Below are 25,525 nucleotides of genomic sequence, written 5' to 3' on the forward strand. Positions count from 1 at the left end.
TACTTTGGTTATAACCTCATGCACCTCCAAGCTTACATGATTATTAAGTTGGAAGGGAGATGGTCCTTCGTTAAAACAGACACTACATAAGGGCACTCCGACAGATACCGATTTTAGGTTTTTACTTTAAAAACGTAATAATTATTAATAGTAAAGCTATTATAATAATGCTTAAAAGCAAATTACTAAATTAGTCAATATATTTACGTTAAGTATTACTGTCACTTTTAGGCTGCTTGTTGGTATTTAAAAAGTACGTTATTAACTACCTATTTTTCACTGCTTCGATTATGTCACTAAAAGCTTACAAAATTAGTTTTTTCGTCAACCCTTTTACGTTTATGAACCAATAGTCGTTAAATGTACATTTGTCAATAATTTACAAAATAGGGTTTGAAAGGGGGAATTAGTCCTTTGTTATATGATCCAATTACAGTGCGCAGTTAAGGAAAAAAAAAGGGTAGATCCATACAGCTGAGGGTATGCTCATTGCATTTATATTAATTTTAACTGGTAGATTAATCTATCAAGATTATTTTAATAGTGTGTATGTATATTCATTTTAATTCAATAAAAGCAAAATTCAATCTTTCGTTTGTGGTATCTTTTCGATCTATAGAGCTGTAGATTAGTTTGAGCTTTATCATCTAAACAGTAAGTTCAATATATTGTTTTGGTCTATGGGGCCGAACAAAGTCTTGATGGTAACTGTCTACAGGTTAGTTTATTGGGAGCTTAACGTCTAGAGGTCGTGTGTATTATTAAAGGAGCCTAAAAGCTTAAAAGGAAATTTTAAACATTGGCAATTAACTTAAGAGAAAACCCCTTGAGAATAGTCAAAGGAAACTAAATTAAGAGAAAAGGATTTAGTAGCACCCAACGAGGGCTCAGACTAGAGAGCAAGTGTGAGAAACCACGGACTTCTTAAACTCTTCTTTTAGCGTTGGAGGTGCACGCAACTATATCCAATTGACGATTCTGTCTAAAATGCAGCCAATTGTTAAAAGACTGTAGCAAGATGCATACTTTTGAAATTTGGTTTCCTTCTAATTTGAAAATTTTAACTACTTGTTGGCACACTTTTAATCATATTTATGTTATTTGAAAGTCCTGCCCGCCAAAGCGTTTCCAAGCACTGATTGAAAGCGAAGGCTAAGCTAATGTTAAAATAACAACCAAGTCTTGTGGAGCTCAGCTAAATGAAACTACCTTTAGCCTACATTAATAAACCACGTGAATAAGAGACCAATGACCTCATATATAGAAACTAGGTGGTTTAACTTAGAGGTCTTACAGTAGGATAATAATTATAAGAATCTATTTAATCTTAATATTTGCATATATATAGGATAAAAATATTTAATAAAGGTGAAGTTTCGGGCTCTGTTGCTTAGTAGCTTTGGTTTTGATTTTGTTTCAAACGGTAGTTAGTACATATCGGTCCCTGTGCAGATATAAGCTGTTAAACTGTTAATTTGTAAGCATAGACAACTCAGCTTTAAAATTTTTATAGTTAATAGATCACTTATCCTCCTCGACCTATTCTGCTAACAAGCGCTACAGTTTAGTCCTAGTTAACTACGCGAAGGAGATTCGCTTTTAACTTAATACTATATATGAATAAGTGTTAAAATAAATGAATTTTGAAGGAATCTAATGAGTTCAGTTATTTAAGAAAGTAAGCATCCAACCTTCACCTAAGAGTGCGTCACGCGTAACGGATTGTATTGTCTCGCAGTTAAATGATTCCTAAGTGGGTTATTACTCTTAAGACGGTTAAGGTCTCCAGCTATCCATTTGTAAAAGGCGACGGCATTGCTTTTGAAGACTGTGGTCAGCGGTTACGCAGGTCGCGTTGTACTATTTCATTGAGCACAATCCTAAGCGCGTTTGTTAAAAGGTATATCGGTATATCTTATCTTCATATGTAATAATGCGACTGGTGGTGAAATGTATGCAGCCGATCTCAACGCAAAAAAGTGGACGTCTAGCTTCAAGGAGAAGGAAATCAGTTATAGTATTAAGTCTAACACATGTCCTTACCTTATTAAATGATTTCATTTTATTTGTATTAACTTCAATTTCGTTTTCATTATTCATTTTTCTATACATCAAATTTAGTAATAACTTACGTTCAAGGAACTGACTCGAAGCAAAGCAATTAAAACTCCTGTTATATTTCCCAACCCACCACAAGGTGAGGCCCATATTTAGAGGAAAGGAAATCATTTGTTTAGGTATTAAGTCTTAACAATAAAAATTGCTTAAAGAACGCGTTTTTCTTAAGTTTTGTTTTTAAAAAAAAATGGTTTGGGGTAGTCCTTGTAAGGCGTGTTTGTATTTTTTTTTTGGTCTAAGGTATTCAAAGGTTATAACTTTTTTATTTTCTAAGCAGCTCCCTACCACTAAACTTTTAGCGTGGGTTTTATGTATATTTATGTTAAAAACTAAGACGTATTTAATTTAATAAACAGGTTATTGAGAGAATATATCACTAGAAAATAAAAGGGAAAATTCCACTTTTTTTAGGTAAGACTTTTCAAGCATATATCTTGTTTTTAGGTATATGAAGGAACCACACCTGTGTGACTAGTAAGTTTTCCTCAAAGCCCGATGCCGAGTTTTCTAGTTTTTCTCTTGCTTAACGTTTTTGTTAAAGGGTCTCGTTGTCTCCGTGCGATCCTGAGGGGAGCCGGGATGGTGTGTAAGTATGCTAGATATTATCTTAATCTTCTTTAACGCTTTCGAAGTCAAATTTTCAGTTGTTGAAGCTGTATTTATCTTTTTTAATTGCACTTTATTGAAGTTTAAAAGCTTTACTTAAGCGCGAAGACTAAAACTTTTTTATTGCTGGGTGTATTATAATGTGAGCCAAAGGTGAAACGTTAAGGATAACATTACTATTTTCCTTTAAAATTCTTCTTGTGTTATCCATACTCTTTATCGCCGTAATACATTAAACAAATGCCTACTTTCTACTATTAACTTATTAAACTAATTTTTGATAGCTTCTTACCGAATCGAAACCTCAAAAAATTTTCCGAATAATATATCCTGTAACACAAACAAATTTTAAGCTTTAAAAGTTAATTTCTTATATGAGTTTTGCAGCTTTTTCGTATAAATGGTTTACCATGGGGTTCTACACTCCTAATGCGCTTCTCATGTTATAAGGAAAGCTTTCATAGTTAATATCTTAACAAAGCATCATGGTGAGGGATAGGGGTTATTAAAATATTAGTTATACGTTGTACTCAGCATTAGAAAAGTTTTCTACTTTAATTAGTATTTTTTGTAAGTATATTATTAAAAATTGAAGAAATGCGTCATGTGATCTTTTTAGGATACAACTCCAATGAATGCCCTGCGAACCGCTGAAAATTTAAAATTTGATTTTTATTTTAACTTAGTTTTATAATAAACCTTTCTTAAAACTGTTTAAAAATTGATTACGTTTTATTATGCATGCTTGCCAACTTTATAACAATTATACGTGATATAGAGGTCTGGTCTTAGTTCAAATAACATTAGGATAATTGAAGACGGCCTTTTATCTAATTTCGTTGCTTTACAACATTTGTAATTTAAATGTTATCAATTTTATTACTAATTAATTATGACTTGTCCTCATTTTTATATAATATATTATAAATGTAGCAATTCTGAAACTAAGATCTTTTACTCGCGTAGTTTATTATAGGTTGGTTTTTGATTTTAATTTCATTACAAGGTATCTAGGTAAGAATCAACTTTCCTTAATAAGTCGCGGAACATTTAAAGGTCTTAAGAACTTGCAAATATTGTGAGTCTATCATACGATTTTTTTCTAAATGATTCTAATTTATATTTATAATTACAAATTATCACCGTTAAAATCACTTTCACTTTTTTTTCTGGGATCACAGAAGACTTATTGAAAACAGCATTACTTCAATCGAGCATGATTCCTTTTCTGAGTTAAAAGCTTTAGTCAGCTTAGAAGTGGATGCTAATTTAAGTTTTGCAAATTATTTTATTATTATTAATATTAATAAGATGAACTGATTTATAAATACTTTTATAAATTTTATGTAAAGATTAACTTTTTCTTAAAAAAATTATCATAAAGAGATTTAGAAGGAAAGAGACTCACTTCAATTAGCCTAGGAGTATTCAACGGTTTACTAAAGCTAAGTTCTTTGTAGTTGAAGACGTTGCAGAGTTATTGTTATTCTTAAAAATTCTATACGCTAATTTTATTTTTTTATTGCATTGCAAATTATTACAACCTTATTAATCTACATAGAAACGCATTGAAATAATTAATGATTTTTGCTAAATATATGTTAATATATTTAATATTAATGTTGCAACTGTTTGTTTAATGTCACAATTTTTTTAATTCGATATTGTTTGCAGGGAGCTAACTTGCTAAGGTATATATAAATAAAATTAAAAGCGCTTTTGCTTTACAATTAAATTAAAAGAATTTTATAATTATAAAAGATACTTATATATATAATTTTAAACGAGATACCTTGCCAAAAACTCAATAATTGCTTTGCAGAACTTGACAACTTAAAAGCCTTGTAAGTAATTTTTTTTTAAAAAAATATAAAACATTTAATTTTTTCTGAAAAAAAAAAAAAGAATAGAAGTTTTTTTTTACTGTTGGTTATTTGTTACACATAATTTTTCGAAGAATTATTAGATTTAATTTTCAAGTTTTTTATAATTACTCTCCTGCATTAAGAGATTTCAGGGGGAATCCTCTGACATACATCGGAATTTTCGCTTTTGGTAAATCCTATGATTCGGAAAAAAACTTGTGAGTCTTACGTATTTGTTAATAAACAAAACTGAGGGGATTCTAATAGTCAATTTCCTTAAAAAGAATTTTTGAATTTAATGAAAAATTCCTTTGTTGCTCCCGGGTTCTTCACAATTATCTTATAAATTCAAATCCAAACTGCACGCATGATGGAATTAGTGAAATTTTTATTTCTTTTGATGAAAAAAAGTGCAACCCACACGCAATTACGCTAGAATCGCCAGATTTTTCTCCCGGCCCTGAAATTCAGATTGAAAAAAAAGATCGTCCATCCCCGCAGTTAATTGGTAATCAGCTTACTAAAGAGATTTCTATCTCTCATCCCTCTGATACGAATTCTTTTAAAATTTTGATTGAAATCTCGAGAAAAAGATTTAGAAAAGCCGTTCCCTCCAAGTTTTACTAAAAATCAATCTACAAGACCTTTTAATACGAGAACCCTCAAAGTTTCAACCAGTTCCCAGTCAAAAGTGGATTTCGATAAGTTGAGTACATCTAATTCCGCTGGAAGTTACAAATCTATTGGATTCTCTCAAGTGTTAAAACGTTTCAGTCTTGTAATTTCTTTTTCTTTGCAGGCATTCGAGCGTTGAATCTAAAAATAAAAAATACTTATTTTTTTATGAATCCGTTGTTAAGGGCTGATTTCACGGCGTTGTCAATTTTATCAACTTAAGTTTATTTAAATTTCTTTAAAGTTAATAATAGTGATATTTATAGAAATGAAAAGAATAATTTAGTTTGGATAAACTCTGCTTTCAGCGAAGTAAAAATATTTTCTAAAAAAGGTAAAAATAAAAAGAGGGTGTAGGGTTCAGCTGACGTTTCCTTTCTTTCAGTTTTTTTCCACCAAGTTAAAGTGAAATACGTAAGTTCTTTGCGCTAAAAATAATTGTTGGTAGTAGCTTAGCAAATTGAATTCTTGTATGTAAATTTTCAGAGTTACCGTACAAGACGAAAGCAATTACAATATTCAAAGAATCTGGAAACTAAACAATTACTTTCATTTACAGTATCAATAGTGCTAGTTTCCAAAGCTGGCAGTATTCTGGCTGTACTTTTTATATGTTATTTTTTGTACTATAATGCTAGCCTTTCGAAATTAATACTGCTGTGGATGGTATCATTTACAAAATGTCTGCCAATATAGTTCTAATAAATCTTATTTTAATAATATTAACTAGTAAGTATTATGTGAACCCACAAGCTGATTATAAAAGCCATTTTTTAAGTTATACCGGTTTTCTAAAAACGGGACGAACCAAGTTTATAAGATAATTAAAACTTAACCTTAAGTATAACACTTTTATCAGGTCTAGCTGAAAAAGTTATTTACGTATCCTATATTTTTTTAAAAAGAAATTTTAAGTTTGAGCTAGAACTGCCGGAAAACATAATGTAATGTATAAAAACAACGGAGTGTGCAATAAGGAGTTAAATACTAATAAAAATATAACTTTAACGGTGCAAGTTATTGCAATTTTATCAAGTTCATATAAATAATTTATGAGATTTCAATGCACAACTGAGATAAGTATAATGATTTAACTCTCAAATATTATATTTATTTCACAGAATTTTGTGAAATATTGATTGCTCTAGTTAACGGTGTATTACTTGCTCTTAATATTTACTTCAGTATTTAATATACACATCTCTGTATAAAATTTTATAATTTTTTTTTTGTTTTACTAAACTCCAAAAGGGAGCGCACCCGAAGGGGAGAAGGGAAATATAAATCCATTATATATAATATGTTAAAAGTAACAAGCATAGAGATAAATTAAAAGAAATAACTAAGTAAAATTTTGGACAAGAACAACCAATGTGATTCAATTCGTTTATTTATCTACCCTTTCAAAAGACTGCCTACAAAAAGTGCAAACCTTTCAACTGCTTCCTCACCTGTCTATTGGGTGTATCTATTTGTAAATAATTTTTGTGGATTGATTGTACGAACGAGTTCGAATACATCGAACTCTTACCAAGTATTAGGATAAGGTTCCAGGATCCTTAAGTTGGGCGTCCACTTTTTTTAGCGTGAAGAAAAAATCTAACAATAGCAAATGCAAAAATTAACTTAAAAATTAAAAATTTATTATTTATTTTTTTATTTTATATTTATTACTAACGTACAACAGTCATGCATAGCAGTACCTCTCTCAAAGGAAGTGGCTATCACACTGCATGCTCAGTACACAAGGACACCATCGGCAAAAAAAATGGCCCAATAAAATAAAATAAATCAAGATAGATAATATAAAAATTAATTAAATTAAAAAATATATAATACTATTTAATTAATAAATATACCATTTTCCACCTTAAATTTCATTATACGTTACGGAAGTAATGCATATTAACTTAAAAATTTAGAAATAATAAATAAATATGGGTTAGCTTTTTTTAAATAGTACTTTTACATGTAATATATGAGTTAACACTTGTCAACTGGTGCCGGCAGCGGCAAAATGCGGAAAAAAAGCAGAGCAGTTCTCATCTTCAAGATGCACTACGCTACCCCAGCTTTTAACCCTCGAAAATTTTAAGAGCAGGTGGTCACATCGTTAATAGACTAAGAGGGTAGACGACCCGAAAATGCCTTACGGCAAAGCTCAAGTGGTAGTTCACGCGCTTTACCCGCCTTAAAAACCCTGGATCGGCGAAGCGCGTGTTAAAAAATGTAACTTGTGCGAATTTTATTTTTATTTTTTATTGTTGACGAAAATGTTTTTTCTATACATTATGCACTTTTATTTAAATCTTTTTAATATAAGTTATAATGAGTATTTATAAGAAATTGAATAGTAGTGTTGAGACTGGATAAATGTTTACTTTGAACAGTAACGAGTGCTAAAGCGTAATGTTACGATCCAACGTTCGTAAACTTCTATGGAGATAAAATGTGCCTAACTAATTAACAAAGGCCCAGAAAAATGGAAATGGAACAGTCAGAAGTAAAGTCGAAATTGAAACTAAGTAAAAGAAACAAGATGGACAGCACATTATTATAAAGAAAGTATTCGGGTCGGAAGCGTAAATTTGCCTACTTACATTGTTAATAAAAGATTAACTAGGCTTAGAATGAAAATTCAGATTTTCATACCATTCATTACACATTAGTAAGTTCAGGTCTATATTATAGAGATTAGTCCTACTACTTAACATCATATTCTCAAAGTTCTGGTCTATACATTGTTATAAAAAATTTTTCTTTTTTTAATCATTGAGTCGATTTGTAATAATATTTTGTAATAAAGTAGTGAGGTTGTAATAATGTCCAGAAAAAAAAAACATTTGTTATTACCCATTCGGGTTTCGGTAGAAGCATTCCACCTGCCTACAGATCCTACGGCATCTTATATATTTTATCAAAACCGTTAACAAAAGAGATCAACTTTTGCAGTACTAGATATAAACTGGAAATTTAAAAAAGTACTGTCAGTACTTAAAAAAAAAGAGGAAATATAATAAGGCGGATAAAATAAAAATAAAAAAAACCTAACTAAATAACTTACTAAAACAAAAAATTGAATGCTAACCTGCCCTAGTCCCTAACTCATCAAACCTTAGGTTAGATCTACTGAACTTATTGACTTAAAAAAGTATAATTTTTTTATGGTAAACTCAAGCTTTTATCCTTAAAACCTTGGTTATTAAAGGTTAAGTCACATTTTCATAACAATCTGGGTGATTTCCTCAAAAATTATGCTATCATATCCGATGATCCAAAATGCGCTAGGTTTCACCACTTGCCGATATGCTGCCGCCTTCTTAATCTACTGTTGGCACAACCTTAGCTGCTTAATTTGAAATAAGCTTATTATATCTTAAACCTATACTAGGTCATTGGTAATTAAATATTAATATAATAAAAAAAGTTACTTGTCGATCTCGAGAAAAAGCATTTATGTTTAATAGGCATACTACTGTACATGGGTGGTATACATTATATGAGTACTCCACAAAAAGAATAAGCTTTGAAGAGGTACATATGGATCAGAAACTATTATTTAAGAAGTTGAAAAAACTCTTGGTCAAGATCAAAGAGTTACAGATGGGTCCGATTGCTGATAGGAGGACCATTAAAACTCTTAAAAATAACAACCGATATATATTGCGCTTTGGTAATACTCAGCATGCCAAGGGAGTAAGAGAAGTTATGGAGACTGCCGAGTTGAAATAAGAGAATGTGGCCTCTACTAGTTGCTACGGTAGAGGAGACATCAAAAGCTGAATGGCACTAAGGAGAGGCCTAGGGTGTACTATAATTTTACTACAACGTAGAGTAGTATATTACGTTTGCAGTGGTATTCACTATAAACGTGATTGCCCCCAAACTTTTAAATAAAACCCCTGGGAACTTGCTTGAACGTTCATGTGGGAAAAAGGCGGTATGTGATAGCTATAGCGTGAGAGGTAGCTTAGGAAATCTTGACTGTAAAGAAAAGACAACGTGGAGAGGGAATACGATTGAGAAAATTTGACCAATTTCAACACTGAATATAATATACTTATAGTAACATAAAATTCATAATCTTTTCTTCCCTACGGAAAATAGCAAAAATGGAATACGCATCCGTAATATATTAAAACTGCCAAAGGATTGTGAGTTAATTTTTAACAAAATTAACTGATTTTAACCTCGGACATCCAGAACATCCAGAACTCATTTAATTTTACACATACTACTATATATATTTATATTATAACTTTTATATTTAACATACTTTTATTTTATACATTGTAAAATCTCGTTAGACTGTTTGTCTTGAGAATACTACTACTATTATCATTAATATCATCGAGTTCACCACGCATTGGAAGTTAATGGTAATCTATAATCTGTAAGGTGGAATATACCTACATTATTTTTGTTAGGTGTACTATTAAAAACCCCTTTTCAAATTTTAAACTGTTGGGAGTTAATTCTGATGTAACACTTGCTTATACCACGTGGTACAAACACCATGTGTAATTATCACATATTCAAACCACGTGCTTTATATCATATGCTATATTTCTACGCCTATCCCACATCTTAAAAATTTGAATTTTTCCCTGAAGATTTGAATACCCTTCTTCTATGGGACAATTAAACGATTGCTCCTCCTCTTTAATCCGTCAGATTAAAAAAGCAAGTCTTCAAGTCGAAGTCGAAGACCCTCTTCTCAGGTCCCTGCTCCTCTTCGAGTTTCCACGCCCCGGAAGCCCATGCCTCTCTAGACCTATGCTCTGAAAGTTGTGTTACAGTACCAAAACTCAGCGCTGAGGATGTACCTACCAATGGGCCGTTGTCCTCCTCTCCAGTATACTAGACATGCGTTCCTACTTCGGCCAGTACCCATCCGGATTCAGTTGGAAGTACACCCAATGCTACTGCACCATTTGATACTCTCGGCGAAACTACTATCTTTTTTGAAAGCTCAACTCAAAGTACAGCTGAGGTCCGAAATGCAGAAGTAGACGAATCGCCTCTCGTCGATCTAGAGTAAGGAGAGTCTTGATAAAATAACTAACTAAACTTGAGAATAAAATTCAAAGCACCTCTAATACTGCGCTCTTATCTTATGCCTTACTATGCATACCAGAGAGGTACCGGAACCCAGAAGATATCGTGAAATCCTTGGTGGTAAAGATAAATCAATGGATAAAGTCATTTCAGCATGAACGGTTATCATAAGAAAAACTGAACTTGGAAACCTGTTTCTCTACCAGCTGAAAGTAGAAAGATAGCTGCAAGTGGGTCTTCATGGGAAGTAATGCTGATGGCACCAATAACCGATAACACGAGTCGCATCTGTGCTAAGACTATCCGCAAATATTCGGAGTCCACTATCTCGGTTAGTCCAGTGGCCAACATTAAACCTTACGAATAATTTCACGTCTGGCAGCATTGTTAAACATGGGAGTGTTCCAGTTTAATGTAATGGTGCCTTTACTATACCACCACTAAGTGAGGAAATAGAGAAGGAACTGCCAGATAGTGTTAAACCTACAAAAGGATATAACAGTATGAGTCGCCTTAAATTAATACCACGACTGCAGCAATCTAGCATGAGATGGTAGGCTACCATACATGAACACCTCCTTACCTACGGGCTTCCTCCAGTTTCATAGCGACCCTGAGTGTATCACCCCAGAACAAGGGTTCTCTCATTCTAGCTTTTTTTTCTTATACGTAGATGCTTACCTAGTCCGTACTGGAAAAGGCAACTGTATACCAAAGATGAATGTAACCCAGACTGGGGCAGAAATTTATCCGAACAAGGGAAATATACTATTGACACTCAGAATAGAGTGTTGCGATGACTAATGACAAGCAATTTTAAATACTGGCGCTAATAATGATACTGGCAATAGTCAAAAATTAACTGTTAAGCCAAAGAGAGAGTCAGCCGGTTCCTGCTCTACCTTACAATTTTTCTAGGCCAGATATAGCGTTTGCTGTGAATAGAGTGGCCAGGAATGTATCTAACCCTACTATAGCGGACAAGAAAGCAGGCTAGCAAATCGTTAGATACTTGACTGGTACGATGAACTACAAAGTTTACTACGGACACAATGCGACAGTCTCTTTGGAGATTTTTTGCGATAGCGATTATGCCGGTTGTCTTAGAAACCGACGAAGTACTATAGGATCCCTTTTTTGTAATGAAAAACACTCCTGTCTTATGAAAGTCCATACTTATAAGCATGAGGGCCCTGTCGAGCATGAGCTGATGGCAATAGCAGAAGCGACGACGGAAGCTTTATGGTTACGCTACTTCATTAAGGAAATGCTGTCCTTTAGAATTTGCATCCTTTTGTACCTCAATCAAACTGCTATCAAAATATGTCGCATTTCAAAGAATCACAAAAGGTCGAAACACATTACAATCAGATACTTTTGCATTCGTGAAGGCATGAAAAGCAAAATTTTGTCCCTAAATTATATTCTTCTGCGAACAACACGGCAGACGTGCTCACTATGTTTCTACTTACTAGGAAACTTGGATATATCCAGGCACATATTTATCAGTTAGAAGGGGGTGATGGTGTTAATCTGATAAATCACGGCTCATAACTCGTGGTATATATTGTCATGTGCTAGTATACCACATGCCCGTACTACGTGACTGTCCATTAGGTACCACGTGTTTATACTAGTCCCACATTTTGTATTTCTTTCTTAAAGATATAGACCCTTTTTTAAAGGGTAATAAAATGTTCGCACGCCTTTTTTTTCTCCGCCACAGTATAAAACCAAAAACTGCTGCTCATAAGCTTATTAGAAGTTTAAAATGGCTGAGCGACACCCAGTAAACCTATTTATATGTAGTAAGCTTTTAGTAACCAGGAAAACTTTTTAATGACGCGTTTAAAAATTTATTGCTTGGACCAACTGTAAATGCTTGCGGAGAAAGCTGGAGAGTTTGAAGCTTACAAACAAAGAATATGGTTAATATTCAAAGTTTTTACGTATGTTGTAAAGTTATAGATTAAATTCACTACCAGGGATTGCTAAGCAAAGTTCACCGGTATAATAGAAACAATTAATACAATTTTTACATTGAAACTAAACCTGAAAATGTTGCACAACAATAAATCATTTAACGCTTCCAAAGCGTGGGTGACCAAGAAATTTGACCAACAGCATTTCAGCGTGAAGGACATTAGTGAGTCTGAAGGTTTTGAAGATAAAGAGATTAAATAAACGTAAACGTTTCCTGGGTTCAATACTGTTAAGACTAATGACTGCCTTTTGATCAACTCTCTATGCTCTATAAAATACAATAGTATGTTGAACTGAAAAATTGTTATCCCATTATTATTAATGAACTCAAACTTAAGATGATGTCACCTTCATTTATTCTATAATTAATTAACTGGTTTACTTTAGTATCTCTCAAACGCAAGCAGATTTAATTTTGCATAAAAAAAATACCATAATACCAGCAGCAAGTGGTTAACAACTTAGGAGTTTTGCGAAGGATTGCGAAATTTCGTAATTTAAAGGGAATTTTATATCTGAAAAGTAAGGCAGAAAGGAAGGGAAAATTTTTAATTAAAATTTATACAGATACTAGTTTATAGAATATGATAGAAAGAGGTTGTACTAATGTGTTTATTAAAGCAACTTTCCCATGAACGGGGTTTCAAACAGGCAAACTATTACTGCGCCTCAACTCGAACTTATAAGTAGAAATTCTTATGCCCTTCAAATGGAAGGGTCGGGCGGAGTATGAATGAAGGGACTCTATTGTATAATAGATTTTTTTTAGAGGACCAAACTGTTTCTTTACTGCCTCTTAAAACCAATTTTTTGGAGATAATGTGAAGCATTAGGCATTATATAAGGCAAAAAGTAAACCAGCTTACAAATAAAATATATATCTACATATTTATTTAATAAAGAACAGAGAGATTATTGTATTTATCTTTTTTTTTCTTGCGACTGTCAGGGTAATTTTACTCTTAGCAATAAGTGGTGTTTAAGCATCAAAACAGTTTTAGACGTTCACCTTCACAGACATACATCGTAAGGTACAAGCGTGCATGCCAGGCGAGCTTTCGAAAGTCCACTAAAAATTTTTGTGGTTTTTAGAGGTAGAACTGGTATAGAAGAAGGACAACTTCATCCTCGATATCCGATTGCGTTTTTTATAGCAATATAATTCTAAACATCTCTTCTTTTTTAATTTTAACTTCTATAATTTTACCTTGTTGCTTTTTTTTGTTCCTCTTTTCGAAATTTTAACTTTATGTTAACTAAATAACATATACTGTTTATCTCATAGTTGTCCTTATAAAATGTTGCAAAATATTTATATAGTTACACATACGCCAAGACCTACTATATAATATCTAAAAGACTATACAGCTTTAAAGCTTGAAAGATTACGTCTTGCATATAAAGGAAACGAGCGACGTAAAAAACAGCAATGCAGAAATTAAAGAGTATATCCGAAGCTCTACATTGTACGTTTAGAATTGGCGAACTTTAAAAACTTTAAGCTGCAGTGACGGGGCATGACATGATATTACAAGCAGATAACAACTGCGAATTGACGTAAATATATACCGCATGTAGTGGAAACAGTCTAAAACAGAAACTCTAAATCAACATAACCTTAAAAAATATATAAAATGAATCATTTAGCTACAAACAACCATGATATACAGATAAGTATAAAATGGCGAGTAGGCACTCCTGTTAGACCCGGCTCCCTTCCTAGGTTACACCCTTGCAGCACTTAAAGTAGGGCACGTGATAGTTGGCCATTTAAAGTGAATCTTATACAACTTGATAGGTAATATTGACTTCTCGCCCCTCTTAAGACGGTTTTTAGTGTGGCGGGGGACCTAACAGCCAAGCATTACAAAGTATGCACGATTTGCAACTGTCTTAAAAACTTATCCACCAACTCTCCAAGATTAACGCTATCTTAAATCTGGACAATTACTACGCACCCGCTTCCCCAAAATATAAACTTTCAGTATTTTGTATACGTAATACCTTTCGAGAGGGCTTTACTTTTAATTGCCATTTTCTAAATGGCTTAAATTTATTGTAATACTAACCGCCAACTTAGTAAACTTAAAGAAATAATTTAATTATAGGGTTTTGTATTTTAAAGAGAAGAAATCTAAAGTAGAAAAAGTGCACTAAGAGTAAATACAAAAACTTATTTTTTTGGTATTTTAACATGCAGTAAAATTTGAAGAAATTTTAAAATATAACCTCTTTATGTTGCGAGTTAAAACTAAAATATAGCTGAGACGATTTTAAATGTATTTTAAATTTAAAGTATAAATGAGTTTATTTTTGCTTTCTCTACCTTTGTGGAATTAGAAGAAAATATTACTACTTGAATTTAAAAGGCCTAATTAAAGACTGAATGCAAATGTTTGTATGTTTGTAATAGTTATATACGATCGGTATTGCAACGACCAGAGCATACAGAAAGTAATAGAAGGTTACATATATTTTCCCGGTTTCCACGCTTACTAAATTAAAAGAAAATTTAGGTAGCTTACTTTGTTACTATGGTTAGCTTGGTAAATTTTCATACGCATGAAAAGAAAAGAGCTAATCTAGAAAACTAGCTAGTAATATACTTGTAGGGTTTTTTTTTACTATCACACTGACAGGAGATCTCGGGTTTTCTTATACATGATGGTTCAACATAATTGCTAAGTTGTTAACTTATCTTTGAAGTAATGATCTCGTCACAATAATTAGCTGCTTTTTTATACCAACCAAGTGCTATTTATCAAACTTTTTAGCCACCAACAGAGAAATAGTTATCTTACACGGTGTAGAAACCTTTCTTTCTTCATTCACGAGAAAGAATATGTCACGAAGTAGTATAAATGGACTTCTACACTTCCTGTAGCACCACGCTGAACCACTCAAAGGTCTACGTCCTTGGAACGACCTTGATTGGCAAATAGATTATTTGTACACTTAAAACACTTTTAGACTTGACAATCAAATCTTTCTGGTGATGGTGCAGTTAGACACAAAGTTGTTTCATGAAAGACTAAACCGCATATATTCTTTTTGGAGGGTTGCATTAATAAAATTATACACCGATAAGCCGCTTTAAATTTTTCTAATAATTTACCAAAAATTACAGAAGTTAAAGCAATTCCGAGAGCTTGATTGTTTTGTCATAGCTGTTGGAAAACTTCCACAGGATGAAGTATACTTTCCGTCCACCGCTTTACAAGTTTTCATTTTCTTTTATTAATTATAATATACTAATAAGGTTTGAACTTTTAGTTATATCTCTTTGCTTATGAATTTCCTGATCTGATTATTGTTTTTACCGAAGGAGTAGTTATATTTTTAAGTACAAAAAAAAAAAGTAAGTTAAAAGTTATCTCGAGGTACCGGAATTTCTTTTATATTTCCTTTTTAGTCGACATAATCAGACAAATAGAAGAAACTAAACCTGAAGACTCTGTTAATTTTCAGTATTTAATTCGCAACGATACAGATAATTCAAGTTCTTTTGATTATATGTGGGAAGCACTTACCTCCAGTTATGAGGGGGTATGACTTTATTCTTGGTGTAATAACCTTTCTTGACATTTCGTAATAGAAAAAATGGGGCTTTTTACTGAGGGATGAGGAGTGCTTTTTTGGCCCTTTCATAGAGGAATACAAGAAATATTTTACTGAGCGCATCGGTCAAAGTAGCACTATAGAAAAAGTGGATGCCACCAGTGCGCTTCATCTGGTGTTAGGCCTTAAAGAACAAGACGAACTAGTACCTACTATTAAATCTTTTTAATTGTGGTTAAGGATGCTTTGCTTTACCTTTTAAGATTATTATAAAGAGAGCCGCCACTCTTAGCGCGGATGTTATGCAGAACCATTTTAGAACCCATATGGAGACGATAATTAGCGAGGTAAAACCTGTCTTCCCCCATACTTTTTTTCTACTCAGATATTATTTTACTAGGAGAAAAAAGTTCTACAAAGTGAACTGGCCGAAAAAATAGAAGATTTTCTAACCTCTCCATCTAAGTTTGGTGTGAAAACGCACGTGCAGGAGGAATATGTGGACTCGTGCTACACGCCCGTTGTGCAAAGCTATGCTAAAGGTAAAGTTAAGAGGTTTTTATTTGATTTTATATATTATTATTTTTCTTTCAGGTTCTGAAGATGACGATACTTTAAAGTCTGGTGTCATCACTTGCTCTCTTGGCGCTCGCTATAAAAACTACTGCTCCAACATCTCTAGGACGTACCTAGTGGACCCCTCACCCGTACTTTCTTGTGGTTCAGACGCCGTTTAGCTCTCGTTTAGCACGATTTCTTGGTAGACAATAGAAGCCCAATACCAACTATTGTACTCCATCAGGGAAGAGTTGCTTCGAATTTTGGTTCCTGGCGTGGAGCTTCACAAGCTTCATGACACCGCTGTAAAACTTATAGAGGGCAGTGAATACCCACATTTTGTTTCCAACCTCGGAAAAAGCGTTGGCTTTGGGGTCTGCAGTCGAGTTAATATGGATAAATATCCATTTTAAGATTGATTAAATTTATAGATGGGCATTGAATTTAGGGAGTCCTCCTTATTACTTAACGCGAAAAATATGAAGACTGCTCAGATTGGAATGGTATTCAACTTGTCAGTAGCCCTGAAGGATATTGTGGCCGACGGGCTCAGGTGAGCATGTGTTTAGTAGCCCCTAACTTCCGGTTAATGGATTTACTAGATATTCTCTCGTGTTGGCGGATACTGTGGTCGTCCGAGAGGGTGAAGCACAGACTTTTACTGAAAATTGCGAGAGCGATTTGCCTAATATCTCTTATACTCTGGACGACCGGAAAAGCCCCGAGGAGGATTCCAGCCCCCAATACTTGAAGCAAGAAACAAGAAGACGCTCAAATGTGCTGGCTTCCCGTACACGGCAGGAAGATCGGGTTCAGCTCGCTGCTTGCAGGAGAAAGTATTGCTTTTGAACCTGTAGTTTTGCAGGTGGGCATACTCACCGAGGACGAAATTCGAAAAAAGAAGCAGGAGGAAATCTCCAAGAGACTTCACGAAGAAGCTAAGATTAGGCTAATTCGTATGAACCATAAGGTTGAGGACCACTCTATAGGTCTTTTAGTGAAACTTCAGATCATAATCCAATGGTGAGCTTTTATATAAGATTTAAAGCGCATTACTGCTTACAAGCGGCGGGAGCTTTTGCCGGACGACTCCAATATAAAGAAGTAACCATTTGATCAGCATAACGAGCTTACAGCCGCTTACGCCTGCAGGGCTAAGATTCACGTGGATTCTCACGCTTGGGCTGTCATCCTTCCGGTTTTTGGACAGGCCGTACCTTTTCACATCAGCATGATCAAAAACACCAGCTTGAACATCCACGGGGAGGTCCTGCTCCGGTACTCCTCTCAGCTCTTCTTCATTCTTAACTCGTGCAGGGAAACACCACTGGAGAGCTGCGGATCAACTTGCAGGCGCCCGGTTAGTTAACGTGCGAGCCCGTGGTGGGGCGGGCGGGTAATTATCCTCTTTTAGGGACCTCCTTCGGAAAGCCCAATCCGATCTTAAGCCTCGCGCACCCAGAAAATACATTTATTAAAGAATTTGTGTACCGTAGCACGCAACCCAAGAGATTTAATGATATTAGTATTCAAGTAATTCCTTCATTACTCTCTCTGTTTCGTTATTTAGCTTCTCGCCTTCGTAGATCAAAGAGTTGCAGAACAGATACAAGCAGGAAGAGGCTAGAAGGAGAGAACTGGACGGCTTAGTAGAGCAACAGGAATTGGTTCTTAGTAAAGTACTACTTTTGAATTTAGCCTTTTTTTGCTGTAATGACGCTACTTATCTGGATAGTCCAAAAACAATCCAAGGTTGAGCGGTTTGTATGTCAGGCCCCAGTTTTCTCGAGGTAGAGTAACAGGAGTCTTAGAAGCCCACGAAAACGGATTTCGTTACGCTTGCAAGGGAGTTAAGTACGGTTGCCGCCTGTAAAAAGAGCAGCGACTTGACTAAAGTTACGCTGCAGATTGGACATATTATACAGCAATATTCGCTATGCCTTCTTCCAACCGTCGGCCCACGAACTCATCGTTCTGTTGCATTTTCATTTGAAAACACCTATTCTTGCCCCCTATTCGAAGAAACAATCCGATATTCAGTTTTTTACCGAAGCAATCGAGTCCGTCCAAGATCTCGGCGGAAAAAGTTACTCGAGTCACGGCGACCGTGACGAGCTGGAGGCCGAACAAAGAGAGAGAAGACTAAAGCAACGGATCGATCAGGTACGCTTTTCCTAGCACGTATGTCGGATGGACGGGTAAAAGAATACTGTCAGGCCTTTAAAAGCTTCACGGAAAAAGTTAAAGAAGTCACCTTTGAGCAGCCAATAAGAAATTTAGGTTTTGACTCGAAGACGCAACAACTTCCATTGTTTGTACTGCCGCGTTTTAGGTTTTAACGGGGTTCCTGGAAAAAATAACGTTTTTCTGATGCCCACTGCTGATTGCCTGGTCAGCTTAACAGAGCAGCCTGTTCATGTTTTTCCTTTAGAGGACGTAGAAGTTGCCCACTTTGAGCGCGTGAGGGTGACCTTTTTAAAAATTAATTCACTTATTTAGATTTCTAAATGAGTTTTTTTGCATGGAAACTAAAGATGGGAAACAAAAATTTCGATCTTGTTTTCATCTACAAAGATTATAAAACTTGGAACAGAATTACTGCCATCGAGTTAAACAATCTCGACGTTGTTAAGGACTGGCTCACGTTCGCCTTCTTACAGTTTTTATATATCATGCATTAATGAAATGTGGTTGTTCACAGCCAGTACGGGATTAAATATTACGAACTACGTAACAGCATAAATTGGGACACCATTCTCAAGTGCATCGCAGCAGATCCGAAACAGTTTTTGGACGACGGTCTATTCTTAATTTAATGAGCCTTTTGCTTTGCGGAACTCACGGTATAATATGTGTTATCAGGGGGTTGGGACAACTTGGAAGGGAGTGATAGTGAAGAAAGTGAGGAAACTGACGAAGACGACTACCAACCTAGCGAAGCAGAGGACGAGAGCGATGATTACGACAGCGAATACAGCGATGATGAAAGCGGAAGCGAGTACTACGGCAGCGCAGGGGCTGAGGAAGAAGAGAGCGGAGAGGACTGGGATGAACTCGAAAGAAAGGCGGCTGCTGAGGACAGACAAACTTTTGGCGGCGCCTACAGTGACGAGGAAAATGATAAAGTAATTATTCTATTTGTTCAGTGCTATGCACTCACGTGGACTTACTGTTGCGCTCGTTGAAATATAGCAAACTCGTGCTTTTAAAAACTCCAAAAGCCAAAAGAGAGGCAATAGCGGTTATGCACGAAAATGATGACTGATTTCCTATTTTGGGACACGTGGATTATGAAGGCAGCCTTATCGATCTTTATAAACTATAAACCTCATTGGTACAATCTTTACATGGTTATACAGCAGCCAACACAGAAACTGCGAGTATAATATAGTTTATAATTTAAGTTGTCTCTTTTAATAATATATAGCAACTGCATCGAGCTCTTCTTTGTCCAGAGTTCCATTGAGGAAATCTTCTTTCGACAATCCCTTTTTTTTTAATAGTTCGTTCAAAGTACCATATATACTCGCTCCTGTCCAGGGCATAAAGATGGGCAATATGGCCCCTTTAACGTTTTTTGAAAGGGAAACACCGCCTGCTAATGCTTTTAGCCGATAATACTTATTTTCCTGAGAGTTTATCGTTTCTCGAAGTTTAGTCAACAAACTTTGGGAGAAGTTGGGATAGGAACAGTTTCCTCCACAAAGTACTATATTACTCAACAGCAGAGCGCGTAGGTCAATTGGTGAGGTTAGCACACTTTCTAAAATTAATTCCGGCAAGTTTAAATATTCCTCATCGTTTAGAAGGTTGTGGCCTTCTAGTAAGCAATTCGTAGCAAACTCGGCCAGCCCCATATCTTTTTTAATGTAGCTTTTATACATGCCATCTATAAACTTCCCGCCTAAGCAGCTTGAGATCTGTAATGCTGAAGTAAGAGGAGTTGCATATGCTACAGGGAGGATCCGACACTCAAGATAACCTAGATCTACAACAAGAAAAATTTGATTTACCTTTTTAAAAATGGACTCCTTTTCATTTCTTAATTTCTCCCCTTTTACGGTTTTTAAACAGTAGACAAGGGGGCTCTTTGTAAAAAGACAAGCTAACTGAGTACAAACTAAAGAAATAGAAGGCACCTTAAAATGCTTAAACAAAACGCTTAACACACTTTTATAGGGCACTGAGCCAACAATCCCGCTATAAATATTTTGGAGAAGGACAACAGGTCTCTGCCTGCTGTCCGTGAGCAAATATTGTTGATAGATTACATTAAAGAATCTAATAAGGCATACCCTTATGGTGTGCTCTCTAATGTCGTCACTTAACCGAAAATAATTTAAATCTTTCTGCAAGTTTATAAAGGGTGATGTGCACACAAAACGGGGTGTTGCTTCTTCAGCAAAACCAACTTTAGCGTATAAGTTGCCAATGTCCATTATTATTGCACTTCGGGACATTATGCATGTATTTTTCCGAATAATACGAGCATGGGGCTCGCCTTCACCAAGTTTTAAGGTGCTTTCAAAAATAGAATGTAAGCCAGGATTTTTCAGGGCTGCTTTTCCTACGTAATTCTCTAAGTATTTCTTTGTTGCCTCAATAGCTTCACTTCGAATATTTCTTATTGTCTCTAGATGAGTAATTTCTTCTTTCTTGTTACTCATACTGGGTAGTTATACCACCTTAAGAGTGAATACAAGGAGGCCACGGTGAGGTCACTAAGTGACAGTGAAATCCTTAAGCCTTTAATGCTACAGAAAGACGTACGAGGTTACCTCGAACTCTTTTGTAATGACAATTAGCTGTATTCACTTTGACAATGAAACCTATAAAGGGTGTAGAACATTCTTAGTACATCATTTGCCTCCTGCCTATATATAAATGACTTTTTAAAATAAATTTTTTAACCAGGACTAATACATACTATTCCTTATAGTATGGTGTTCATGGAATTAAAGCATTATTTAACAGTTTTTAGAAAACACTTTGTGTTTTGATAGAGGGAAAATTACCTGTTCTTGGCTATTAACTTCAATCATTATTTTGCTTTCTTGTCTTATAGAAATTTGCTTGTTTAATGAAGGTTAAACAAAAACTATTTTACCTAGGTAAAAGTCTACTTAAAAGGAATAATAATGCCAAGCAGATATATGGCTTAACGAGTCTATGATTTTCTAATTGAAAAGTATTTTATTTACAACTGTAAGGATCAAGCACCTTCAACAAAAAACTTTCATAGTGCTGAAGAGCTATCGTAATGGAAGAATTGAGCATTATATGTAACTGCCTGATAATCGCTGATAGTGACGAATTTAGAAAGGAAATAATGACTAGGAGAGCTTTATTCCATTGCAGAGTAAAAAAGCAAAATAACTATGCGTGTCACTTTTTGTGTATCACTAACTAATATACTGCCTTTGTTAGTTTTCAAGATAGAACACCAGTATATATTACGGTAAAGTTAGCGCTAATATAAAAATGATAATAACTTATTAAATAAATTATACTGCCTTAGAGTTCGTTTCAAGGATGGTATATATGCTAACCGGAGGCTTGACTTTCCTGGTCATGGCTCCCTCTATGGTCCTTAGGCGTCATTGGAGCTAGATCCGTAAATTTTCTGGATATTTTTATCTATAGCTAGTTTTATCTTAAAAATACTTCAATTCACTTTTGACTCAATCGACAAGTAATTATGGGTACCGTCCTCAGGAAAACTCTAGACTCAGGGTTAGCTTATGCTACTATTTCTTATTATAACATAATTAATTTACCCTTAAAAATACTTAAAATGTGTTTGCTTAAATCCTAAAAGAGCTTGGTATCGATCCGATACCTCTCGTGAGTTATTTTAGTATGTTTTAATGCATCTTTAGGGTTGGTCGTAGATTGCCCAGCACGCCAAATAGGAATCTTATGAGTAAAGGGGCAAGATTTAGCTTACTAACGCGCCATGTTCTAACAGATTTAAGCGTGCAAACCAGGTATTTTTTTAGAATTTTACCATAGCTCAACTAAGGCACCGTGTCCTAACAAGTTTTCATTACTAAGATGTAAGCGTGCGCTAGACATGCCTCTATAATTTTTGCCAAAGCCGTAATTTCATTTATTATATGATAGCAGCAGTTCTCCCTACCGTAACAAAAATTTTTTAACCTAACCTTAGAAGATATTTTAATGCAACTTCGGATACTTTCAACTTTTCTCTTAATGGAAGGTCTTTTGTTTTAATCTGTTTGTTCTGAGTCTGAACAGGTTTACAAAATCCAATTTCCATTCTACCTTATTTTTGATATGACTAGCATTAGGTTTATGCTAGGTGCTGGGCTCGCCGCTACTAATATAGTGTATATACTACCAGGAAGCACTCTTCTCATACAGTACCTATAGCCCATTTAGGGGCGAGCCGACATAGGAATAAGCACTGTACAATCTGAGGTCGAACCGAGCCTCAGCCAAGGACAACTGCAAGAAATAGTGTAATTAGCCTAAGCAAGGTCATGATTCACCAACAGTGGCTTATACTATGAAATGTGCTAGTATTACCACCGTTAGACGCGAGAATCAATAGTCGATAATCAAAAGGTATGATCTGGACTAGACCTCAGTCCCCTAGACGAGGGCAAAGCGCTTCCGAGTTGCTCAATGCATAGGCTCGTAGACACAAAAGCCTTCACACGCGGTTAGTGACTGTAGGAATAGTCACCTATGCATCTTATACGTGGGCCTAAGCATGCTAAAAGTGAACACACAAAGGTTTACACGTAACTTCCATTGCCTTTCACAAAGGATCGGCGTCCGGAAGGCAACGTAGTATACATCGCGGATCTGTAATTTACTTTTAGATCATAAGTCATCAACCAAGATAGACTATTCAAAGCTCATTCCGTCGACGGAAGGTAACTGGGGCGAGCGCCAGTCTGAGACAATGTAATTAACCCTGGTGATACTGGTAATATAGAACCAGCCTAGTGAACTTATACGCTGCGTAGCTTTTACCAGTTTTAAGAGCGTACTTTTCAGCACGTAATAATAAGCCTACGTCTCTCCACAGTTTAACACGTTCCTCAAATCAATTAGATTTATACCGGGTAACCATATTCACGTTGAATGTTTTGTAAGGAATCTAACAAGGTTCGGGTACTATTGTTTTCGCTTTAATTTGCTAGACCCATTCAAAGTAGAGGATTACTAAACACGATGTCATTTCCTATCATCTAATAACGGTGCAAAAATCCATCTGTGGATGGCACCCTATTGTGCTAATTCTAGGGCAAACGTTTACCAAAGCACGTTAGGAATAACATACGCAACGACAGCGTACTACATGGCACGATCTTTTTCGTGCGCTTTTTCGATGACTCTTTAACAGTAAGACGGTTTGGAAATACTCTATACAAGTCAAAGGATGGACTCAACTTAACGAAGGCCGATAGGTCCCGATCACTACCTTGCACGACAGTCTGTTGCACCACGGAGCAGCCTGCTCCAGCAGCGAGACTCACCATCAATGAGCCAACCTATGCAGAAGCCAATAGTCTAACTAATTTCGACCGAAAGGACTTATAACTGCAGTCACAGTTAAGCAAAGGCTTCGACACAAGAACGTGCGCCGATAAGCTAGATAAACGCACGCTAGAAAGCGCGAAGCGAGATGCAAGTTAATTAGCTCATATCTCTTATAACGTGTCAATCGAGTGATTAAACATAGATACAAATGACACTATTTTTAAAAATTTTTTTTTATAAATTATTATTTATTTAATTTAATTTTATTTTTTTTTACTAAAGCCGCTATTTACCTTGATGTAGTTAGCAAAGATCAAGCTACTACTTCTTAAGTTGTTATTTCACAATCTTAATGGTAAAATTATTACCAAGAAGATTCGGAAGCCTCTATCAAAGGGACTACCATCGACGGTGCGCCTCAGCATTAGGTTGTATGCTCTATTTCACTCCCATAGGGATCTCTTTCACATTTTCCTGCACAGTACTTTTTAACATGTAACTATCTTCAGAGTTAGTCGAACCTTTGAGAAGGTCAACAGACGTTAGCTTTAATTCATAAGTAAATTATTATTTATAAGCTATTTGCTCTGGATCTTTCTTATTAAAGAATCTTTATAGATTTGTTAGTTTGAATATTAGTTAAAGTGTTTTTTGAGATTTTAGATTCATTAAGGTAAGCTAGTTAGTTACTTGAACCACTAGGAGATCGATAGGACGATGATGAATTAACCTAAGCTTGAAGAAAACTTATTTGTTTGAGCATCGATGACATTAAGCTAATGATTGTATCAACAGCTAATTATGGTATTAACTTGATTAGTATAAGCTTATTATTAACTTAAGCTAACCATTGTCTTCTAACCTTAGCTACAAACTAAGTTATTATAAAATATATAAAAATATTTTAAATTATATATATAAATATATAAAATTTATATAAAATTATATATAAAATATCAAATAGATCTGTTAGAGGTAACTACCTATGTGTATGTATACAAATAGAAAGCTAAATAATTTTAAACCTCAATGAACTTGAATCAAGCTAGAGATCACTGTCCAGATCTAAAGTAAGAGCATGTCCCAAGGGAAGATAAAAGATTACAGGACATGCTCCATAACCAAGATTACTTCCTAGTTTAAGGTTACTAGTTTCTACCTACTCGATTTAATAGTTGTTTAGTAGGTTCTTTCACCTTGGTTTAAAAACCCTAGCACAGGAGACTATAAGACAATACAAAGATATAAAAAATGTTACAAATAATAATCTCCCATGCTAGGGAATAAGGTTCTACTTTGGTAGAACAAAAATAACTACCACTCTAGAAATGATAATTAGATCATTCTACCAAAGTAGAACGAAAAAAAAAAGTGTTTAAAATTTCTCTTTTCAATTCCAGCCAATAAAGCTTGTACAAGGCGAACATGCACTATTTGCCAAATGCTATTTTATATTGGAAACTCTTGTGTGTTTTGCTAAGTAACCACGGTTAGAATTAGCTGCTATTAAAGTGGTAAAAACTTGCTGACGGCTTTAATCAATTAGTAGGTCTATATTACCCGTATAGCTTTATAGCATTCTTATAGATTTA

The 25,525-nt window shown here is 34.8% G+C and overlaps 2 protein-coding genes and 1 long non-coding RNA gene across 15 annotated transcripts; 2 read left to right on the top strand and 1 right to left on the bottom strand.

Moving 5' to 3' along the window:
* The first annotated feature begins 1,401 nt into the window (after positions 1-1,401).
* On the top strand, positions 1,402-5,433 carry LOC135144356 (uncharacterized). Of its 13 annotated transcripts, none has more exons than XR_010283111.1 (13): positions 1,402-1,900; positions 1,961-2,035; positions 2,122-2,237; positions 2,475-2,704; positions 3,009-3,085; positions 3,503-3,579; positions 3,731-3,802; positions 3,906-3,997; positions 4,109-4,415; positions 4,513-4,568; positions 4,733-4,807; positions 4,874-5,097; positions 5,177-5,433. It is a non-coding gene; the product is annotated as an uncharacterized LOC135144356 (long non-coding RNA). The 13 variants fall into 13 exon arrangements; XR_010283105.1 differs by having other exon boundaries at positions 4,874-4,968; positions 5,026-5,433; XR_010283100.1 differs by having other exon boundaries at positions 2,475-2,592; positions 2,660-2,704; positions 4,874-5,433.
* Positions 5,434-15,247: 9,814 nt separating this feature from the next.
* On the top strand, positions 15,248-19,748 carry LOC135144353 (FACT complex subunit SPT16-like). The gene is made up of 25 exons (XM_064076399.1): positions 15,248-15,363; positions 15,433-15,525; positions 15,579-15,663; positions 15,718-15,851; positions 15,901-16,068; positions 16,127-16,210; positions 16,264-16,405; positions 16,458-16,570; positions 16,628-16,795; positions 16,853-16,974; positions 17,024-17,231; positions 17,287-17,410; positions 17,462-17,525; positions 17,574-17,688; positions 17,739-17,781; positions 17,836-17,954; positions 18,008-18,100; positions 18,157-18,275; positions 18,329-18,584; positions 18,638-18,701; positions 18,754-18,887; positions 18,956-19,065; positions 19,123-19,220; positions 19,284-19,546; positions 19,614-19,748. Exons 1-25 carry the CDS (start codon positions 15,301-15,303, stop codon positions 19,677-19,679), a joined length of 3,048 nt encoding a protein of 1,015 aa, XP_063932469.1. The 5' UTR covers positions 15,248-15,300; the 3' UTR covers positions 19,680-19,748.
* An 86-nt stretch (positions 19,749-19,834) lies between these two features.
* LOC135144357 (uncharacterized) lies at positions 19,835-21,088 on the bottom strand. Its single transcript, XM_064076405.1, has one exon. It carries the CDS (start codon positions 21,086-21,088, stop codon positions 19,835-19,837), a length of 1,254 nt encoding a protein of 417 aa, XP_063932475.1.
* Positions 21,089-25,525: the final 4,437 nt, after the last annotated feature.

This window comes from Zophobas morio, unplaced genomic scaffold (assembly GCF_036711695.1).
Source record: "Zophobas morio isolate AGI-343-1 ecotype UQ-CSIRO unplaced genomic scaffold, CSIRO_AGI_Zmor_V1 ptg000097l, whole genome shotgun sequence".
NCBI lineage: Eukaryota > Metazoa > Arthropoda > Insecta > Coleoptera > Tenebrionidae > Zophobas > Zophobas morio.

Bases quoted from the DNA above. Each gene is read 5' to 3' on its own strand.
- LOC135144353 (XM_064076399.1), top strand. From the start codon at position 15,301: ATGGTGCAGTTAGACACAAAGTTGTTTCATGAAAGACTAAACCGCATA. The intron at 18,585-18,637 runs GTACGCTTTTCC...GAATACTGTCAG, and splicing joins TAAAGCAACGGATCGATCAG to GCCTTTAAAAGCTTCACGGA. The intron at 18,702-18,753 runs GTTTTGACTCGA...GCCGCGTTTTAG, and splicing joins GCAGCCAATAAGAAATTTAG to GTTTTAACGGGGTTCCTGGA.
- LOC135144357 (XM_064076405.1), bottom strand. From the start codon at position 21,088: ATGAGTAACAAGAAAGAAGAAATTACTCATCTAGAGACAATAAGAAAT.